This window comes from Chironomus tepperi, unplaced genomic scaffold (assembly GCF_022539635.2).
Source record: "Chironomus tepperi strain 1889 unplaced genomic scaffold, CSIRO-AGI_Ctep_v1 contig_425, whole genome shotgun sequence".
Lineage (NCBI taxonomy): Eukaryota > Metazoa > Arthropoda > Insecta > Diptera > Chironomidae > Chironomus > Chironomus tepperi.
Window position 1 is genome coordinate 93,051 of NW_027226547.1, and position 18,572 is coordinate 111,622.

General features: G+C 30.5%; 1 protein-coding gene across 1 annotated transcript; it reads right to left on the minus strand.

Moving 5' to 3' along the window:
- Positions 1-1,161: 1,161 nt before the first annotated feature.
- Positions 1,162-18,335, minus strand: LOC139097586 (limbic system-associated membrane protein-like). Its single transcript, XM_070649472.1, has 11 exons — positions 17,704-18,335; positions 10,250-10,399; positions 7,687-8,018; positions 7,405-7,552; positions 6,838-6,885; positions 6,714-6,763; positions 6,178-6,299; positions 5,633-5,813; positions 3,915-4,004; positions 3,651-3,731; positions 1,162-3,251 (listed from the first exon to the last, which is right to left on the minus strand). The coding sequence occupies exons 1-11, from the start codon at positions 17,792-17,794 to the stop codon at positions 3,084-3,086; spliced, it is 1,461 nt and encodes a 486-aa protein (XP_070505573.1). The 5' UTR covers positions 17,795-18,335; the 3' UTR covers positions 1,162-3,083.
- Positions 18,336-18,572: the final 237 nt, after the last annotated feature.

The following is an 18,572-nucleotide window of genomic DNA, read 5'->3' on the forward strand; positions in this document are numbered from 1 at the left end:
TGTTGAGAGTCATTGTAGGTATTTTAAAAAAGCCGATTAAAACAATTGTGAGAGTACTTGCCAAAAATTCTATTTTATTGCATAAAAATTTGCGTTATATCCTTTGGTGGTTAAATTCAAGTGTTTTGTTGACATTAGCGAGACATTACATATAGGATATATGAATAAATTTTGTGTATTGCATAATGTACGAAAAATATAATAAATTATCCATATAGACTGAAATGGCAAACAGCTCAACCGACAATAAATTCATATATCATAAATATGTGCTATTTTGTGTGTAAAAAACAAAAATAAACTATTCACTTACCTTTCAAGCTGCCATTTTCATTTGTTTGCTTTCACAATTCAAATTTGTTAAAATTAAATTAAAGGTCGTGCTGGATTGAAAGATGAAAATGATAATGCTTGACTATATCAGGATCTACAATAAATATTTATGAAAAGATGCTTAAAAAAGTATTGTCAGATTTTTTTCTTATTGTACAACTTTTTATTATCATTTTCGTCGCTTAAGATAAACTTAAAAATAAAATTGAGATCTTTCATTATTATTTCTTGTTTTGTGAATTTTTTTATGATATAGAAGAATGGATTCGCTTTATTCTTGCAATCGCAATTTACCTACAATTTACATTATAATTCACTTCAGTTGAATAGATTTCATGACTTTTTGAAAAGGATTTATGACACCTTGTGGTTTTGTGACATAAATAATTTGAATTAAGGCTCCCGAATAGCACAATTCGGTACCAGACCGGCGTGACATTAGCATTCATACTAGAGTTCGAAGTCTCCTCGAATTTTGTAAGGAAAATTTGACTCAAATCGATTTGACTCCTTACAAAATTTAAGTCGACTTTCAGCTCTGATTTAGTCAAATTCGGCATCAAGACAGAGTAACGCAGGTCTAGACCGAATTTTTGATTGACTCATCAATTTGTGTTCTATTATTCCGACTAATCTCGGGAAATTTTTAACTAGTAAATAATTGGACTGTTTTGAATCCTTAAATTGGAAAAACTAGCTAAATTACGTTTTGAAATCACTCAAAAGTGCCATAAACAAACATGATTTTCATGTTAGAATCCTTAAAAATCATCGCCAAGAGTAAGCCTTTACAGTAATAATCGTGATTTACTCTTAAAGATAGCTCGATTGTACTGCACATTTTGTAGCTTATTTAGTCAAAAATGAAGAATTTACAATATAATAACGATATCTCCAATAGAGGCGTGTAGCTGGAAATGATTATATTTTTTGTGTAAATACTCTAGCTTTTTTGTTTAAACCATAAATAAATTGAATCATTTTAACCTGAAAAGGGCACCTCCCTCTCTAGCCTCAAGTCTGATACTTTAGATAATTTTGCCAACATGCTTTTGGCATTATTGTCAATTAATTGAGTGGAATAAAAGGTCAGAATTTTACATTAGTAAAGTTTATTTTTGTTATTCTGTTGACATCTAAGTATATTAATTTGAATAAGGGTAAGACATGACCGGTGGGCATTTACCTTTAACTTTTTTCTTTGTTAAGAGCCTTTTTTGTCTCAAATATAAAATTTAAAAGTCCTTCGATGTTCAAAAAGTAACTTTAAAATGGATTAAAATGTATATTCTCTGTTCTTGCTCGGTTTTTAGGGCAAGGATGGTTGTTCCTTTGAATCCTTTCATTCTTTTTCATAATTAAAAATTCACATACAGTAATTACAATTTTTTTGTATATCAGGTAAAGTTTTTTACATTCTTTTCAAAAAAAAAAATATTAAATATTTCTATCGTCACTACTGCTAAAATTATTCTTTATTCCATTCCTTTTATTAGTAATTATTAACCTTACACTAAAATTTCATCTTCATCAGTATGAGTTTTTTTGCTTTATTTTTTTATTTTATTTTATTAAGTACAAAGATAAATATTTACATCACTAATTTACAGCACTAACGGGAAAATGTTTTAATCTCATTCTCTCATTTTATCCTAAAAATTTTCATCATTTCCTTCCTAGTTTTCTATTTACATTTTTTATTCTCGTTTAATTTACAGAAACAAGTTTCTTTTTTTTGTGCTATGAATAAACATAAAATTGTTGTTAATTAAGGAGGAAGCATCAGAAATGAAAAATTTTAATAAATTATTTTGATATGCAGGAAACCTTAAAAAGATGCAGGGTTAGAAATGCGGTTTTAAGCAATCCCACAAATCAAGCAAAATTAGTCAATCATTTCGTTCCATTGTGTGGTGTCGTAGCAGAGTGGAATCTGGGGTATTGAGTCATATATAGGAACATCTGCAAATGCGACAGTAAGACCTCTGCGGCCGAGTGGTTGGGCAACAAACCAGATATCTGTATCACTTAGTCAATCATCTCAGTCATTACAGCAGTGTAAAATCTAGGGTATCGAGCCATGTATAGGCAAATCTGCCAGTTCTGAGAGTTCTGGATTCGATTCTTATGAGAGACCGGATTTCTCAATCATTATACAGAGTGCTGTCGATATGACAAGGATTCTCACAATGCTCACGACATTACACATAGAGTTTACATCTGTCAAGGCATTTTCTAACCCTGACAGCCTATCAACTAATATGAATAAAAAATTTTTGTTTAGAGAAGATTGAGACAAATAAGAAGAAAGGGTTTTATCGAACAGATATGAACTCAAAAAAGGTCTTGAAGCATTTATCATTTCATTTTGTATACAAAAAGATCTCATAATCATTCAAAAGCATTAATCAAATCTCGAGCATTTTGTGTGTCTTTTTTCCATATCTCATTATAAAAGATGGTATAGATGTGATAAAAGTCTTTTCCATTTCCACAAAATATTTTTCCTTTTTCTTATGCATGCTTTCTCTATTCATATTTTGTGTTTATTAAGTGTCTACGTGTGTATGAAGCTTTTCATTTTGAAATGCCAACAGAACTTTGATCATATCTATAAATCATAAAAACTCATTTGTTTCTCAATATATTCATAATTTTTTTGGGTTTCAAGCTATAAAAGCAACACAATGTCTTTTTTGTTCTTGGGGGTGATAAAGTCAGTAACTTACATGTAATATTGTTCCATATATTTAATCAATACCTCTAATAGCTATTAGGAAAGTTAAAAGCAAATATATGGATGTGCTTAATTGTAGTCTATTTCCAACAGAGAATTCAGACTGCACGGCCATTTCCACTTCTTCCTCAGTCATCATTAAGTTATTACTTTGGGTATAAAACTGATAAATATCACTAACCTATTGGGGGAATGGAGATACATAAAAAAATTAATTAATATGTAAATTATTCATTTTCATTCGTTTATAGTTGACTGCCGGTCTACAGTTTTGTAATGATCCTAGCGGACATGATTACTAATTCATTTAGTGTAACATCAAAAATTCCATAGAAAATTATAATGAAAATGTTTAATATCGCGAGCAATTAAAATGCATTTTTATGACCATCGTATTAAGCCAGTGCTGCTAAAACTGTGTGCCAAGGCACACCTGTGTCATGAACCGTGCCTTGTTGTATGTTTTTTTGATCGTGGCTTATCACAAAGGTGTGCCGTGGAAAACAAAGTTTGGACAACACTGTTTTAGACTGAATAACCAAATCAGCAGTTCTGTTGTTAAAATATGCTAAAAAATTACCTCATTCCACCCATATTGATTTTTAGCTTGTACAATTGCTTCATAAACGGAATTGTTTTCTAAGCCTCTTATTGTATATGTCTGTAAGCACCATCATTATTATTGGCGGCATCATTATCATCATGGTTGTTGTTATTAATAAGTTTTTTGATAATTTTATTAGTACAGATGAGAAATTATTGAGAGTGAAAGAAATAATCGCATTAATTAGAGGGAAAAAAATTCAGCATATTAGGTATAAACTGAGTAGAAGGAGTAATTTACCATGAAATGATGAGGAGTCTCCTGTCGAGTGTGAGGTGGTGTCAAAACCAATTCATGCCATCTCCCAGGCTGTTGATAAGTTTCATTCATCTATTGACAGAAAAATAAATTATGTAAATTTTAAAATCTTTTTCAATTTAACAAAAATAATAGAAAAATTGAAATGTAGGCGAAAAGAAAAATTGAAAATTAAAATCATGAACATGGAAATGAAAATGGAAAAAAAAAAATGATTCTTTTAAAACCACAAGCAACACGAAACAGCAGTAACGAATAACTTAAGGCAAATTTTGATGTAGTGAGAATGAAAAATTTATGTTAAGCTGTTTACTTGCAATAAAATTATTCCTCACACTACACCGCACGCACAGATAAAAGATGGGAAATAATTTTGTTTTATTTTTCTAAACCATTTCAACATCTGCTTTTGATTTAACTAAGCTGAAATATCTCGTCGAGTAGTGGTGTGATGGTGTGTATAAATGGAATATTATAATTTCATTTTGGTCTTGTGAAAATGATTCTCAAACATATAAAATAAAATGATTTTTCATCCTAATAAAGTGGTTAAATTATGTTTAGATGATGATTGTGTTGATGATGAGCATTGTGTTTTTGCTACAAATTTGCTCTGCTTACTGTATGGTTTACTGAATGAATGATGAGAAGTGAAAGTTTATACGTTTATACATAAAAAATAAGATAAAGATATATAGAATCTATGTACATAATAAAATCAAATTAATATCAGCATCACATGTGGAATTTTGTTTTATGTTTGGCAATTTGGTATGAAAATAGATCATAAAGATCTTTTCTAGTCCCAAAATGTCATGAAGCAGATCTGTGATTTTTCACGGCACACAAGCTGCTCACCACTGATTTAGATATTAAAAGCTCAAAAATTTAGAATGAATTTTGAGGATTTTTTTAAAAATTCTTAAATTAAATGATCATCAATGCTATATATGCAATAATACTTAGAAGATACTTAGAAGATACACGCAGTAGAAATTGCTGAAAATTCAACCAGCTTGACTCAGGCGACTGACCAGAATCGGTGAAATACGAATTCAAACTTGCGTCAAGACTGAAGTTACGAACTCAAACTTGCGTCATGAAGTCGACCTAGGATCAGATTTTTGGCTATTTCTACGAAGTATCATTTCCAACATATATCTAGAGTCAAGATAAATCAAACCGGGATGTAAATCCTAACAGGCCGCTTACGAGCATACTCATATGGTTCATTAAAGATGTACAAGCTCTCAAGTACTTTTTGCCTGTTATGGAAAATTGGTACATGCCTAGTCTCATGGCTATTTCTTGGCAATAAAACTCCTAACTTCAAAATATCATTACCAAGTTTCATAAGGAAGTGAGTAAAAAGATTGAAATATTAATAAAATGAGAAATTTAATTTCATCATAAATAAGTGGTAAGTACGTAAGTACGTAAGCCGTAAAAATGTAAATGTGCGTGGGTTAAAATGATGAATTTTTGAATTTTCCTTAGAGCACTTTCTCATTTCTTTTTGTTCTTTAGTAATATTTATTCATTACTGAATTTGATATTAATACATTAATGAGGAAACATAAACTTTTCACAACAGATGAATCTAAATATATATAGACTCTGACTCTAGTAAAACAAAATAAAATCTACTGCCATAAAAAAGCCTGAATGAAAGCACTGAGTTGTTTAAATATTCAACTTACCATCAATTTTCTGTACAAAATGCGAATCTCCTCTAATTTGGGAATACTTTCTATGCTCCACGTGAGATTATAAACGTCCCGCGAGCGACTATAAAGCGGAGAATGAAATTGTGCTGGTCCCGGTCTTCCCGAGACTTCAATATATTTTTTTGCTCGTCCTAATGCATTGTCAGCCACACAGCTAGGAGAGAGGGAGAGAGAAAATAAAGAAATAAAAATGAATTGAATCAATCTATGAAAATTTCAAGTAGAAATATTAACGACAATAGGATGTTCGAGGAATCCATTAGCAGCAGACAATAAACTGATGCGATAAATGAATATAAAGAGTGCTTTTGAAAGAGAAGTGCTGAGAGTTTATTGAACAACTTTTCTCTCTTTTGATTACTTCCTTTCAATGAATAAAAAAAAAAGAATGTTATATGTCAAGTATCGTCCATTCATCATCATTGCTATTATTGTATTTGAATGCTTTGTTCTCTATGTGCTATTATGTTACTCTATGTACATCCATTGTCAAATTGAAACTAGTAGATATTAGTTACCTGTAATTTCCAAAATCAGACTGCTGAATATTTCTTATTGTAAGAATATGACGATCTCCACGAGAATCCATTGTTCGTCTGTCAGTCGGATCGAGTAGGAATGAGTCTTGATACCACATTAACTGTAATTGAAAAAAGAAGTGGAATATACCAAAAACGTGTTTATTGCTGATGTAAAAATATGCAGAAAAGTAGAAGTAAAAAAAAATTTCATCGATATAACAGCATGGTAAGGAAGGAGGTAAAGGTAAAAAGTGGGATATAAAAATAAAGAAGTTAGTGAGAACAAAAAACGTGATTCATGAAAAATTCTGCAGAATATTTAAGTAAAGTTCATAAATAATTCTTGGGGAAAAATATTTTATCCTTTTATACGGTGGCAGTGACGATATACGGGGTAATATAAAATAAAGGGAAACGAACAATATATGCCAAAAAGTAAAAGGTAAAGAACGACAAGTAGGCATACAACATATAAATGCATAAAATAATAATAATATGAACGAATGAAAAAAAAAAAGTTTTCAATTATTTACCTCTGGATTGGCTTCACCATGAACAATGCATACAAGCTGTGCTTCGTGACCTACAATGTCATATAAAAAGGGAAAGAGTTCATCAAATGGTCGGATCAAATGTTTTGAAGCAATTTAAACTGACCTTCCCCAGCATGCACCCATGCTCGTTCTGTTTCCAACTCCGGTGGACCTGAAACGAAATGAATTATTGAAGACCAAATCTTTTTGCTTTCTCTGCTTTTATCTTTCTCCTAAATCCTTTTCTCTACTTCTTTTTTATTCGTGCTGGGATTTTTTATAGCTGTTGAATTTTCCAACAGTTCAATCTCATGCTCATGTTTTATTTTTATATTATTTAAGCAAGCTTTTACGAGAAATGCTACTGTGTAAATGGACAGTGTCTTCTGGATAGTGTTAAGTTGGAGTTTTAAGTTAATGCTACCTTGCCAAATGCACAAATGACATCTAGTACCTGTCATAAGGTACAAACTAACATGGACTCAAATATCCAGACTTGATCCAGACACTAACCAAAAACTTCTACCAGATAGTATGATAGATAAAATTAATACCTAAGATTAATCCATGTGCCTTCATTACCCCAAAAAACAGAAAGCTTCCCTAACAAACAAAGAGACCGCATTTTGGTACCATATAGTGACTTTGCTGTACCAAACATACTCTTTGTCTGTGAACGCTTCCTACTTACTCAATACAGTTAACTGCATATCTATAGAAACTGGATCTCGTACACCATTGTCAGCTACACAGCGATAAATTCCACTCGATTTTCTTTCCACGTGCTCTAGCGTTAATGTTGGACCTTCTGAAAGTCGTGGTGCATCTGAAAGATGTTCCTAGGAAATGAAATTATGCGGAAAAAAACACATGAAATTGAAATGAACAAAGGATTGCAACATAAATGGAAATTACTAAAGTTGTACGTGTGCTATGAATATAAATCAAAAAGTATGCATTTTAATTTACTTACTCGTTTTGTGACTCGAATCCAGTGAACATTTGGAACAGGATTTCCTGATGCCTTACACTCTAGCGTTACTGAGCTACCTTTTCGTGCAGTCACATGTCCCGTCTCTGGATGAGCTCTTACTGTTGGTGGCACTAATATTTCTACAGTATGGACTAAGTCTCTATTTTCGGCATCTCCTATTTGGCATATATAGTCACCGGCATCTTGTGGTCGAACGCCTTTAATTTGTAAACTATATTCGTCGAGTAAACGGAATCGTGGATCGCGTGTTATCATCAAATTTGATGCAGTCACAACCGAACTGCCTCGACGCCATAATAAAATGTTACTACCTGAAAATAGATAAATACTGTATAATGCGTATATCTAAACGTGTGGGAGCAGATTCAGTTTGATTACAACACGAATAAATATTCAATGTGATATTTCTGTTGCCTATTGGGAAATTGAGCGTTGAAATTGTATTCTTTATAGAAATAGTGAAAGAGAAAGAAGAGCAAACAAAATTTTGACAAGGACATGAGCAACAATTGACTTGTAGGATTTTCCCATCGTATACTATACTGACAGAATGAAAGTAATGAAGTGTGAAAAGACAAGCTTAGTGATTAGCGTAACTAAAAGAAAAATTTTGTTGATGCCTAAACCAACTTTTTTTTTTGTTCTTGATATGGGATTGAAGCTTCATTTTTTTGTTACTTTCTTTGGTAATTGACTTTGAATATTTTTGTTGATGTTGATAAGATCTTATAAACTTTTATATCCAATGGTGGCGGATAGAAAAGTCAACGTTACAACAAATATTTTTTTGAATCGAAAATTGTTACAAATTTACAGCAAAATTTTTTGATTTTAAAATATTTTTGACCGTTATTTTGTAGATAATTATACTCAGAGATTTTGTGACGCAAATTTATTTTTTTTTATGAATTTCACAACATTGATGACTTAACAAATAGTGTCTATTCCGATTGCTACCATTACAATTGGAAAAACAGCATTAATTTAATATTTTCATTTCATTAAAAAACGGTTTTTAAAAATTCAAATGTTTTGTTCTATAAATTTAGTACTTGAGTTCTACGTTTGTTCTAAGTATAAGGCCCTTAGTTCTAAGTATAAGGCCCTAAAATTTTCTCTCCGCCACCATTGGTTTTATATTAAGCTTGTTTAAATGTGTCTTGATGGTTTTTCGTAGGAGAAAATTAGATTAAAATTTTATTACATTTAGGTTGTGACTCTTGCATAATGAAAATCCCACGGAATTATATTATTATGGCTAAATAAACAATAATGGAGGCTGTGTTACCCATCTTGAACCTTTTTCCGTACATACTCTAGATATAAATGAGATTCTAGAAGAAAATTTAATGATTTTCTTCGAAAGTTCACGTAAGTGCTGCTAATAATACGCCTAACTTGTAAAATATTTTGTGAAATTATAATGAATTATTAAAAATTCTACACAGCCTTTTTTGCGTTTCCTGGCAAAACATTATTTGCGTCACAAGTCTATAGACTAATGTTTTTCTATTACGAACCATAATTGATATTCAATCTTTGAAACTTTTTATTATCTAGCTTTTATTTTTTTAATTTTTTTAAATGAGGTCTTTAAGTTTAACCTTGTGAATAGCAAAAGTTCACGAAGTCGGCTAAAGAACTCACCCAAATAGGCAATGAGCTTGCTTATGAGCAGTTTCTTTGTCTGTTCGTGTCAGAGGTCAATGTTGACTCAGATTTTGTATTGAAAAATTGACTGAAGTCGACTTCGAGCTCTGGTTCGTGTCATCAGAAAGGAAGCTATTGATGGAGACAATTTTAAATTTGGCATAGAAAACTGGTGACTGAAAGGCAACGATAGAGCTAGTTTCAGACGATATCTGAGCAAACTTACGAACCAGAATTGATCTGTACAGCCAGTGAAATAAATAAGAATTCCTATCCGGCAAAGATTGTGTTCTCAAGAGCAGATTAAGCTTAGAATAACGCTTATAGGCATGCTAATCTAGTATATTAAATAGACAAAAAATATTTCCTTCTTGGGAATGTATCTAGCAAATAGAAAATAGGTTTTATTTTGGTTTGTAATTATCCCTTTCTTAAACTACTTCCCAGAAGTAAAATTGCTTAGATGCCCACTTTTTTATTCTTAGTAATGAGTGAACGACCTAACGATTGTCCTTCAAATTATAATGATAAACAGAGCGTTGAAATTAAAGGTTATACACATAAATATTAGTTCTGATTCAGCTGAAGTCTAGTCCGCATTTACGTAACCTCCAAAAAATAATAAGTATTTCTGATAATTATCAACAAAAACTTTCTTGCTTTATGTTTTTCATTAAAAACTGTTTTTGCCTTAATTATTTAGCCATTTTCCAATTTTTGTTTACAAACTTAAATTCCACAAAATTCAATTTTCTCTTAGATTGAGACTTAATTACATTTCAATAAACTTTCCCTTGTCAATCATTCTGTATTATTCATTAAAAATTGTTATATCAGCAATTTGTGTACAGTAAGGAAGAAATAAAGTAATAATAAAATTTTATATACAAACCTAAATCTTGTGTTGCACATGGCAAAACTATTGTGTCATCTATTACAGCTCGATAGGATTGTCCTCTTGATATGAATTTAGGAAGTGATGAGGGATTTTCATATTCTAAAGGCTGATAATTTTGTGTCAGACTATTGTCTATCGATTTTCCTAAAAATATTCAATGGGGAAATGAGTTTTTATTCCTTTCATATTTTTTTTTATATTTTTTGATTCCATCCATTCAGTTCCATATAATAATAATTGTATTGAATAGAAAAAAATGAGAGATGTGTCCTCAACGGTATTGTATGTATGTTTTATATTTTATTATAAGAGCATGCTCATATGTAGTGTGGCTTTTTTCCGGATATAAATGACAGAAAACAATTTTAATATTTCAGGATTTTTGTTGTGTTCAACTCGGGTTTTCTCATGAATGGCTTTTATGGCTTTTTCGGTATTTACGTGTGATGAGATTGAATGGAAGAATTGGGAATGGCAATGGGTAAAAAAAGAGTAAGAAAGCTAAAAGGGGTAAAAAATTTATGGTGCTTGTCATAAAAAACTTTTTTTTTCGTCTTAGTTCTCTTTCCATCCTTTTCCGAATCCCTTTTAATGATGTTCGGAGACAGCTTTTTTTTTCTTTTATATGAAAGATTATTATTAATTTTGTAACAGATTTGAGGTGTGATTGCTATGTGTCAAGACGAAGAAAAGGCATTGAAGCCCATTTTCTTGTAAATCCTTAGTGTCGTACATACATTTATGTAAGTAGATTTATATTGTAAAGTATAACTCATGTCAATGTTGATTGGAGAAAAATTGAGGATTTGCGACGGATTATACATTTATATACATATGTGCTTTTTAAAATAACACGTACTGAGAGGAAAACTCTCTCATATATTAAATTGAATTTTTCATGTTCAACCATAAAAATGTGAAGAATTCACTTTTTTCATACTTTCATACTACATACCAAAATACTTGTATTAAAAAATATTTTCATATAAAATATTTTGAGAAAAATTTCATGCACATTGTTTACTCTTCAGAAAGTTTAATAATGACGACGATGATGATGATGATGATGATGTTGATGCTGTGATGTTGTGGATTTAATATTTTTTTCTTTTTTGGTCATAATATTATTTCATAATAGAATAGTTTTCATTAAAATATTGCACTAAAAATTCATTAATTTAGATTTCATACAGCATGAAATGTAAGAAATATTTGTTTTGTCGGAAAAGTTCCGAATGTTGTTTTTTTGACTGTACACACATGAGCATAAACATTTTTATAAAACTGTTATTATTAGCTTACAAAATATGCTTGAAATTTCTATTAATTAATTGAATTTTCTGAAAATTTATGCAAGCATCGTGTTAAAGTTTGTTAATGATTTTAGCGAAATCTTTTGTTGCTAATTTTGATTGTTTATTAAGCATAGGGGGTAAACGGGGGACAAGAGCCTGTAAAATATTTTTCAAAATGATTCTACATCGATTTCACATCAATTTTGCACTCATTTTCTGGTGTAAAATTATATAGTAATTTTTTTACAGGAACATGTTTTCCCGCTGATTAATCATAGTTGTAACAAAATTTAACAGAACTGCACCAACACTATAGTGTCAAGTAAACAGACTTGTTTAGCCTAACATGTTATTTGAAGACTTAAATAGATGGTCAAAGAGCTCGAAGACATTCAAATATCTCTTAGAAGGAAGCTGTGATAAAGACAGAATTGTCCTTGGTATTGGTAATTGGCAGACGGAATCCAGTGATTGATCCAGCTTTGAGCCCCATCAAATTAACCAATTTTCTTACTACCTTATCCAAAAATTTGGAAAACGTCAACTTGATACGACTCGGATTCATTTCAAATTCGAGTCGACTTCCATGTTCGAACTCTGACAGATTGTAATAAATATGTTGGAAAAATTGGATTTAATTGTGCAATTTATTCAATGAAAAATGTGTGTTTTTTTTTTTTTTGTTTTATTGAACACAAGTGGTTGCGGAACTGTAATTTTTTGTTTGGTCGATTTTATTAATGTATTATTAAGTTCTTGTGACTTTTTAAAAATAAGCTGTTTGATATTGAAAATTTTTGCAATTAACTCAATCTTTTAGCATTATTATCAACGAGCATTATTAAAAACTACAAGACCAGAGCGGCAATAATGAGAAAGGCTTCAACTATGAGACAAAATGCGGGTTCGCCATGTCTACTTCTTGTGTAACTGTTAAAATGTCGACCTATCTATACCCTCGCGATTACATTGTGCTTTTCGGGTTTATTAACAGTAAAAAGTATATAAAAATCGATTGAAAATTTTGATGACTATAAATAAAATCAGCTATTATATTGAAAAGAAAAACAGTATAATAAAAAGTTTCTGTGATAAAATTTATTTAAACGTCCGTGTCTGACTATCATGTAAAATATCAATTGTCGAGTTTACTAGTTCAAAACTGTCTTGAAAAAAAAGGAACTTTTAAAAACTTTTGCCATTTTTCACGCGCCAAACATTTTACATTACATTGCACTCGTTTGAAGTTTTAATTAAGAAAGAAGAACTGTAAAATTTTCCAGTCCACAGAAGAAATAAAAAGAAAAACTTTTTTGTAAGCTTCTTCGAATCGAAAACAAATCACTTAAGATAAATCATTTCTTTCTTTTCGTCGATTACATGACATCATTTCATTCTATTTACTTACTTTGTTTGTTTTAATTCTGCTACAAGCATTATAAAAGGTAATTGACCCAACATTTGCAGACATATTTCATTAAAGATTTAATTATATGATTTGAAGTGAAAAATGGTTTATCATGAAATAAATAATTGCACGTAATTTCTCTTGAAGTCTGTTTAGATAATATAAACGTAGCTTAATGAAAAGACTAACGATTCTGAAAATTTTCAGAAAACTAAAAAGGGAACTTTTTAATCATTTTAATTCTTCGTGTTTTAAAAAAAAGTTAGCTAATAATTGATATTAACATTAGAGCTTCACAAATGTCACGTAGTTTAAGTAATTTACTAAAATCATCTGGGAATTTTTCGTATTTTAATTTAAAATTCACAGTTCAAAAAGTAGCTTTAATAAAAAGTAACTTTAAGATTAGAGACATTTGAATTTTCATAGCTTATTCCAAATGTATTCTTCAATGACATACTGTGAGTGATAAGCTGAAATGAATTTTATTCAAATTGTTCCATTTCACGCCACAAAAATTGAATCATTTGGGCTTTAAATAGACAATGAAATTCTTTTTTACATATTCACTCGAAAAACGAAGAATTTTAAAGCTGGGTTTTATAATATTTATGGACCTTTGGACCCTTAGTTTTAACAATGTCCATTCACATAGTTTATAACGCTGATAGGGTGGAATTTTAGAGATTTTTTTACGCCTCTAAAAAATGAAATTTTTTCACTAGATATTTTATTACGGAGGGAGAGGGGTTAAAACGTAGATTTACGTAATAACTGAACGGCTAGTGTTTTATTATGAACATTGAGAAACCGAACTAACATTTTGAAAATTTGTCAAAAAATTAAATTTTAAATAAATTTGTTAAATGAGTTGACTAAATCTAATTAAATTAAAAACTTTTGAAACTTTTGGACACTTTTGTACATTAAAATTCAATTCTCAAAATTTTCAGAAGATATCATATATTAAAACTGCAAAATTGCTAAATCCGCGAACTAATTTTTTTTTTCAATTTTATAAAAATGCATGACTGCGGTTTTGAGAAATGTAGTATTTTAGAAACTTCAAAAAATAATCTAATAAACAGAAATCAGAATTTTTTAACGGATATTTAAGAGAATTTACGTAAAAATTATTAATGATGGAGCATGCTTACATTTCGAAAGTTCATTAATTTTATTTTCTGCAAAATTCGTTCAAAATTTTTTTAAAGAATTTGTTTTATTTTAGTAGAGTTCAAAGCGGATTAAAACTTTATATGGAGTCGAGTCTTCTTAAATCGATTTTTCGATACAAAATTCGAGACGACTTCGAGCTTTGAATTTTAGTATTTTTTTTAATTTTCTCGAAAAAGAAATTCTTCGAGTCGCTTCACTTACTAACATTTTGATATATTTACGCGTGTCGCGAATTTTTTAATTTTTAACTTAAGGACAACTGAACAAAATATTGAAAAAGACATATTTCAAGTCTTTCAACTGAAATAACAATTCATAACAGTCCAAATATTAAGTTGAATTGAAAATTGTTTCCTGAAATTTTTCATTGAATTGCACTTATCCCTTAATCCTCTTATCAAACAATTAAAGTAACATTGCATACAGATTGTATTTTGTAAATGATGAAATGATGTTCATGCATTTCAATTACATTTCTCGAAATTGATATTAAACTTAATGAAGTTCAGGTTGTTCAAATTGTGTGGATTTAATGCTATTAAAACTCTCCCAAGTAAAAGGTCCTTATTCTTAATAAAGAAGTTTGTTTATGTTTGAAAAATCCAATATTCAAGAAAATCGATAATGTTTCACTTTTAAGGCTCATTTAATTCACATTCATTTCCAAATCAAACTTTTCTCATTTCACTTTACTTGAAAAAAAAAATCATTAAATTTTCAGAAGATTTCATTGCCATTCCATTAATCACAGCCATAATGTATGTTGTTATTTCCGTTCATTTATTTTACAGCAATGCAGCAGCAACATTTAATGTGTTCATTTAATTTCCATGATTTTTCACTTTTCATGGATTCACATTTTACCCTTCGTAATGCAATCTTTCATTAAATTTTCATTTAATTTTTGCACTCTTTTACTAATTATTTCACCATAATGTTCTTTTTATATTACAGACTGGATTTTAATAAAGAACTCAGATTAGCAATTAATTATTTGTCACTTTCTAAAAGTGTTACACTAAACGAATTAAAAAGTGTTCTCATTAGCACATACATTCCTTCCTGTAACTCATATTCACACACATCTTTACACTCATTGCTTATTAGATGCTTGATTTTATTTCATTTATGATTTCTTTTTCCTTCATTTCCGTTTTGATATCAGTTGACATATTGACAAGCGTTGATGCCAAGTATATTTTTGATTAGCGCTGTTTTGGAACTGAACTTTGTGATATCGAATATGAAATATTTTTTTTGAGTTGTTCCAGGAATACACTTGAGGAGGGATTGTAAGGATCAATACTTTATGCTTTATATTCTCAAAATAGCACAACTTGTTCGTTAGGGTATCGCTAAGTCGACTTAATAGGCCAAGCTTCGCTTGGCACATGTTTGAGGGATCAAACTCCACGGAGGCCAAGCTTCGCTTGGCAAATGTTTGAGGGATCAAGCTCCAGCGGGTAGGCCAAGCTTCGCTTGGCAAATGTTTGAGGAATCAGGCTCCAGCGGGTAGGCCAAGCTTCGCTTGGAAAATGTTTGAGGGATCAAGCTCCAGCGGGTATGCAGCGGATAGGCCAAGCTTCGCTTGGCAAATGTTTGAGGGATCAAACTCCAGCAGGTAGGCCAAGCTTCGCTTGGCTTAAAGGCACCATGACGGCTAGTTTTGACTCATTAGTACCGAATTGTGTCGCTCCGGTTGGCGACTAAATTTCAGATTAATTGAAACATAGTAAAATTAGAAGCAACGGCTGCACCTGCCATGCCCAAAATCTAATCAGAATTCGATTAATGTTAGCAATGGAAGCTAAACTTGATCATATTTTGATTAACTGCTGTCTATATCCAAAGCAATCCCAACCGGTAATGAGCATGTTAAGAGTTTTATTTTAATTTAGTATATTAATGACTTAATAATGTTAAGATAGAAAGATGCCCTAAGGCACCATGACTACTTTTGTGTCGCCTCATACATGTAGGTGAGTATGCAACAGTCATTCCGAAAATGCGTCTAAATCACATCCTTCAGTATGATTTTCTAACTAGTACTTGCTAGTACTGACCTAAAATAAACATCACTTCCTCAAGCTAAGGAAAAGAATTTATTTTTTGCTTGTCTGTGCAAAATATTTTCATCCTTAATTTTGTAACATCATCGGAAATGAAACAGATACAGCAAGATAATACATAATAAGTATGATATCACACATCATTGTATACATTGTATAATTTTTGATCATTGAACTGTTTTTAGTATAACAAAAAATAAAAGTCACAAATACAATGAAGTGGAAAGAAAATATCGAGATGCTTTTCGTTGTCAATAGAATAACGTATTACGCATCAATGATAGCATTTTAATAAAATTACATCTTAAAAAATCAATCAACATCATTCATAGTCATTGACGATGGTTGGCTGATTTAAGGTTGGGAATGGTGTGCAATAAATTGTCGTAGATGAAAGTGAAAGAAGAAATAAAGCCATAAAACTCATGAGCATCAATCAATCGATTGCCAAAGTATCTTCTGTATTTGAAAAGCGCTGCTATTTTCCCACAAAGCAAAGAAAAATGAGAATCATGTAATTCACTTCTCAAGGTAGGGTAGCTGAAGAGCTTTATAATATTAAACTGTAATAAACTTTGTGTCCCAGTGTAGTCATTCACGTTTATGATGTTTATTCAATTGTCGATTTTTAGACCTGAATATTACAAACTTTCCATAGAACTGTATTTTATTTAATGTCACATGAATCATTATGACATCGTTGTGATTATCTTTACTCTTTCGACATACGACGTGATTAGTAAATGACTTTTTATATTTGCTCTGTGACATTTCCTTTGAACTTCTTCTTGTACATAGCAATCAGCGGCTTTAGTCGTTTCTTTTTCAGTATACCCAGCTGTGTAGCTAGGGGGAGAGTATGAGAGGCTCTTCAAGGTTTGTAAAATTGTTTTTGCAATACAAACTCGAACAGCACAACATGTCTGCAAGGGCAACGCTACAAAATTCCCTTGATGACAATATGACGGCTTATTTGTTCCATTTTACGCCGGAAAAAATGCGGTTTAAAACAAATGGCTTATTTTTTATGTGGTTATTGGACGCTCATTTATTTGAGTATGACGATATATGACTAAAAATAGTTAGAACAACGCCTCTGACTATGCCACATTCTCATATTTCTGCCAAATTGCGATTACATATAAAAAGTTAGAAGTTGGTACACCTGAACTGCTAACAATTTTTTATACTCTCTTCCGTTTCAGCTTTTTTTTTTGCGAACAGCATAGGAAGGTGGTCTAATGTTGTTTTTATCCATCTCAATATATATACTTTTTTGTGCTTTGTTTTGTAGCCTTGCACATCATCACATAATAATAATAATGATAGCAACATAACAAAGTAGAGTGGAGTGTATAAGAAACAGGAAAGAAAACATAAAAATCTATTATCGACACAATGGAGCTCAAATTTGTTTTATACAAGTTATGTACGTTATAAAAAAAAAGAAAGTAAATGGATGGAATTTTATTTATGTTTTGTAAGTGCAGACCATACCAGACACAAAATATTGCCGGGAAAAGAGTATTGTGATGGAGAAAAAAATATGCAAAAAATATCCGATTTGCTGTTTTTTAATCCTTTTCATTGTTTATGATTTTTCACTTCTTCACACTTATTTCTTCTTGTGAAATTTTTTATTCTACAATAAATATTTATTTATTTTTTTTGTATAACACAAATCCGATATATTTTGTGTTATTTTTTTCACTTCTTTTATATGCAGTGTGCTTGCGAAATTTTAACACTTGCTTTCCACAATCTCTTGTGGCATGTCATAAATTTTTATTTTCACAAACATTTTATTTCAATTTTTTTCACTTTTCAATTTAACTTTTTTTGCATCGTAAAATGTTTTTTTATTTATTTTATTTTATTACATCAATCCACAATAATTAAATTATTAAATCCTCATTATTATTAATATGACATCTACAAACATGTATATTATCTGATAATCCGTTTTAATTGACTATGTAATCCACTCGTCTTGAATTCACTCTTATCGGCTTTTAATGATGAGATAATGATATTTCATTAATATGTAATATGACAGAACATTCAACACTTTAACATTTCTTTTTTTTTTTGATAAGTTATCCGTCTTATTCCTTTCTCAACTTCTTAATTGTATCACGAGCGGCAACAAACTGTTCTAAAAATTGTAATGTTGTGAGTTTATATTTGAGTATGATTTCATACAATTTTATTCCATTCATCCAAATATCCCTTTCCATATTCTCTCACTTTCCCTTATTTTGTCTCACGGAGAGAGAATTGAGAGAGCAATCACATGTGATGTACTAAAAGCATTTAGGGATAAATAAAGCAGTCAGTTGTTTTTCTCACGCAATTCGTTAAGGGTG

Excerpts from the sequence above, each read along its gene's own strand:
- LOC139097586 (XM_070649472.1), bottom strand. The coding sequence starts at position 17,794 with ATGAAAAGGATTAAAAAACAGCAAATCGGATATTTTTTGCATATTTTT. Across the intron at positions 8,019-10,249 it reads ATGTGCAACACAAGATTTAG|GTAGTAACATTTTATTATGG; the intron begins GTTTGTATATAA and ends ATCTATTTTCAG. Across the intron at positions 6,764-6,837 it reads ATGGGTGCATGCTGGGGAAG|GTCACGAAGCACAGCTTGTA; the intron begins GTCAGTTTAAAT and ends ATGACATTGTAG.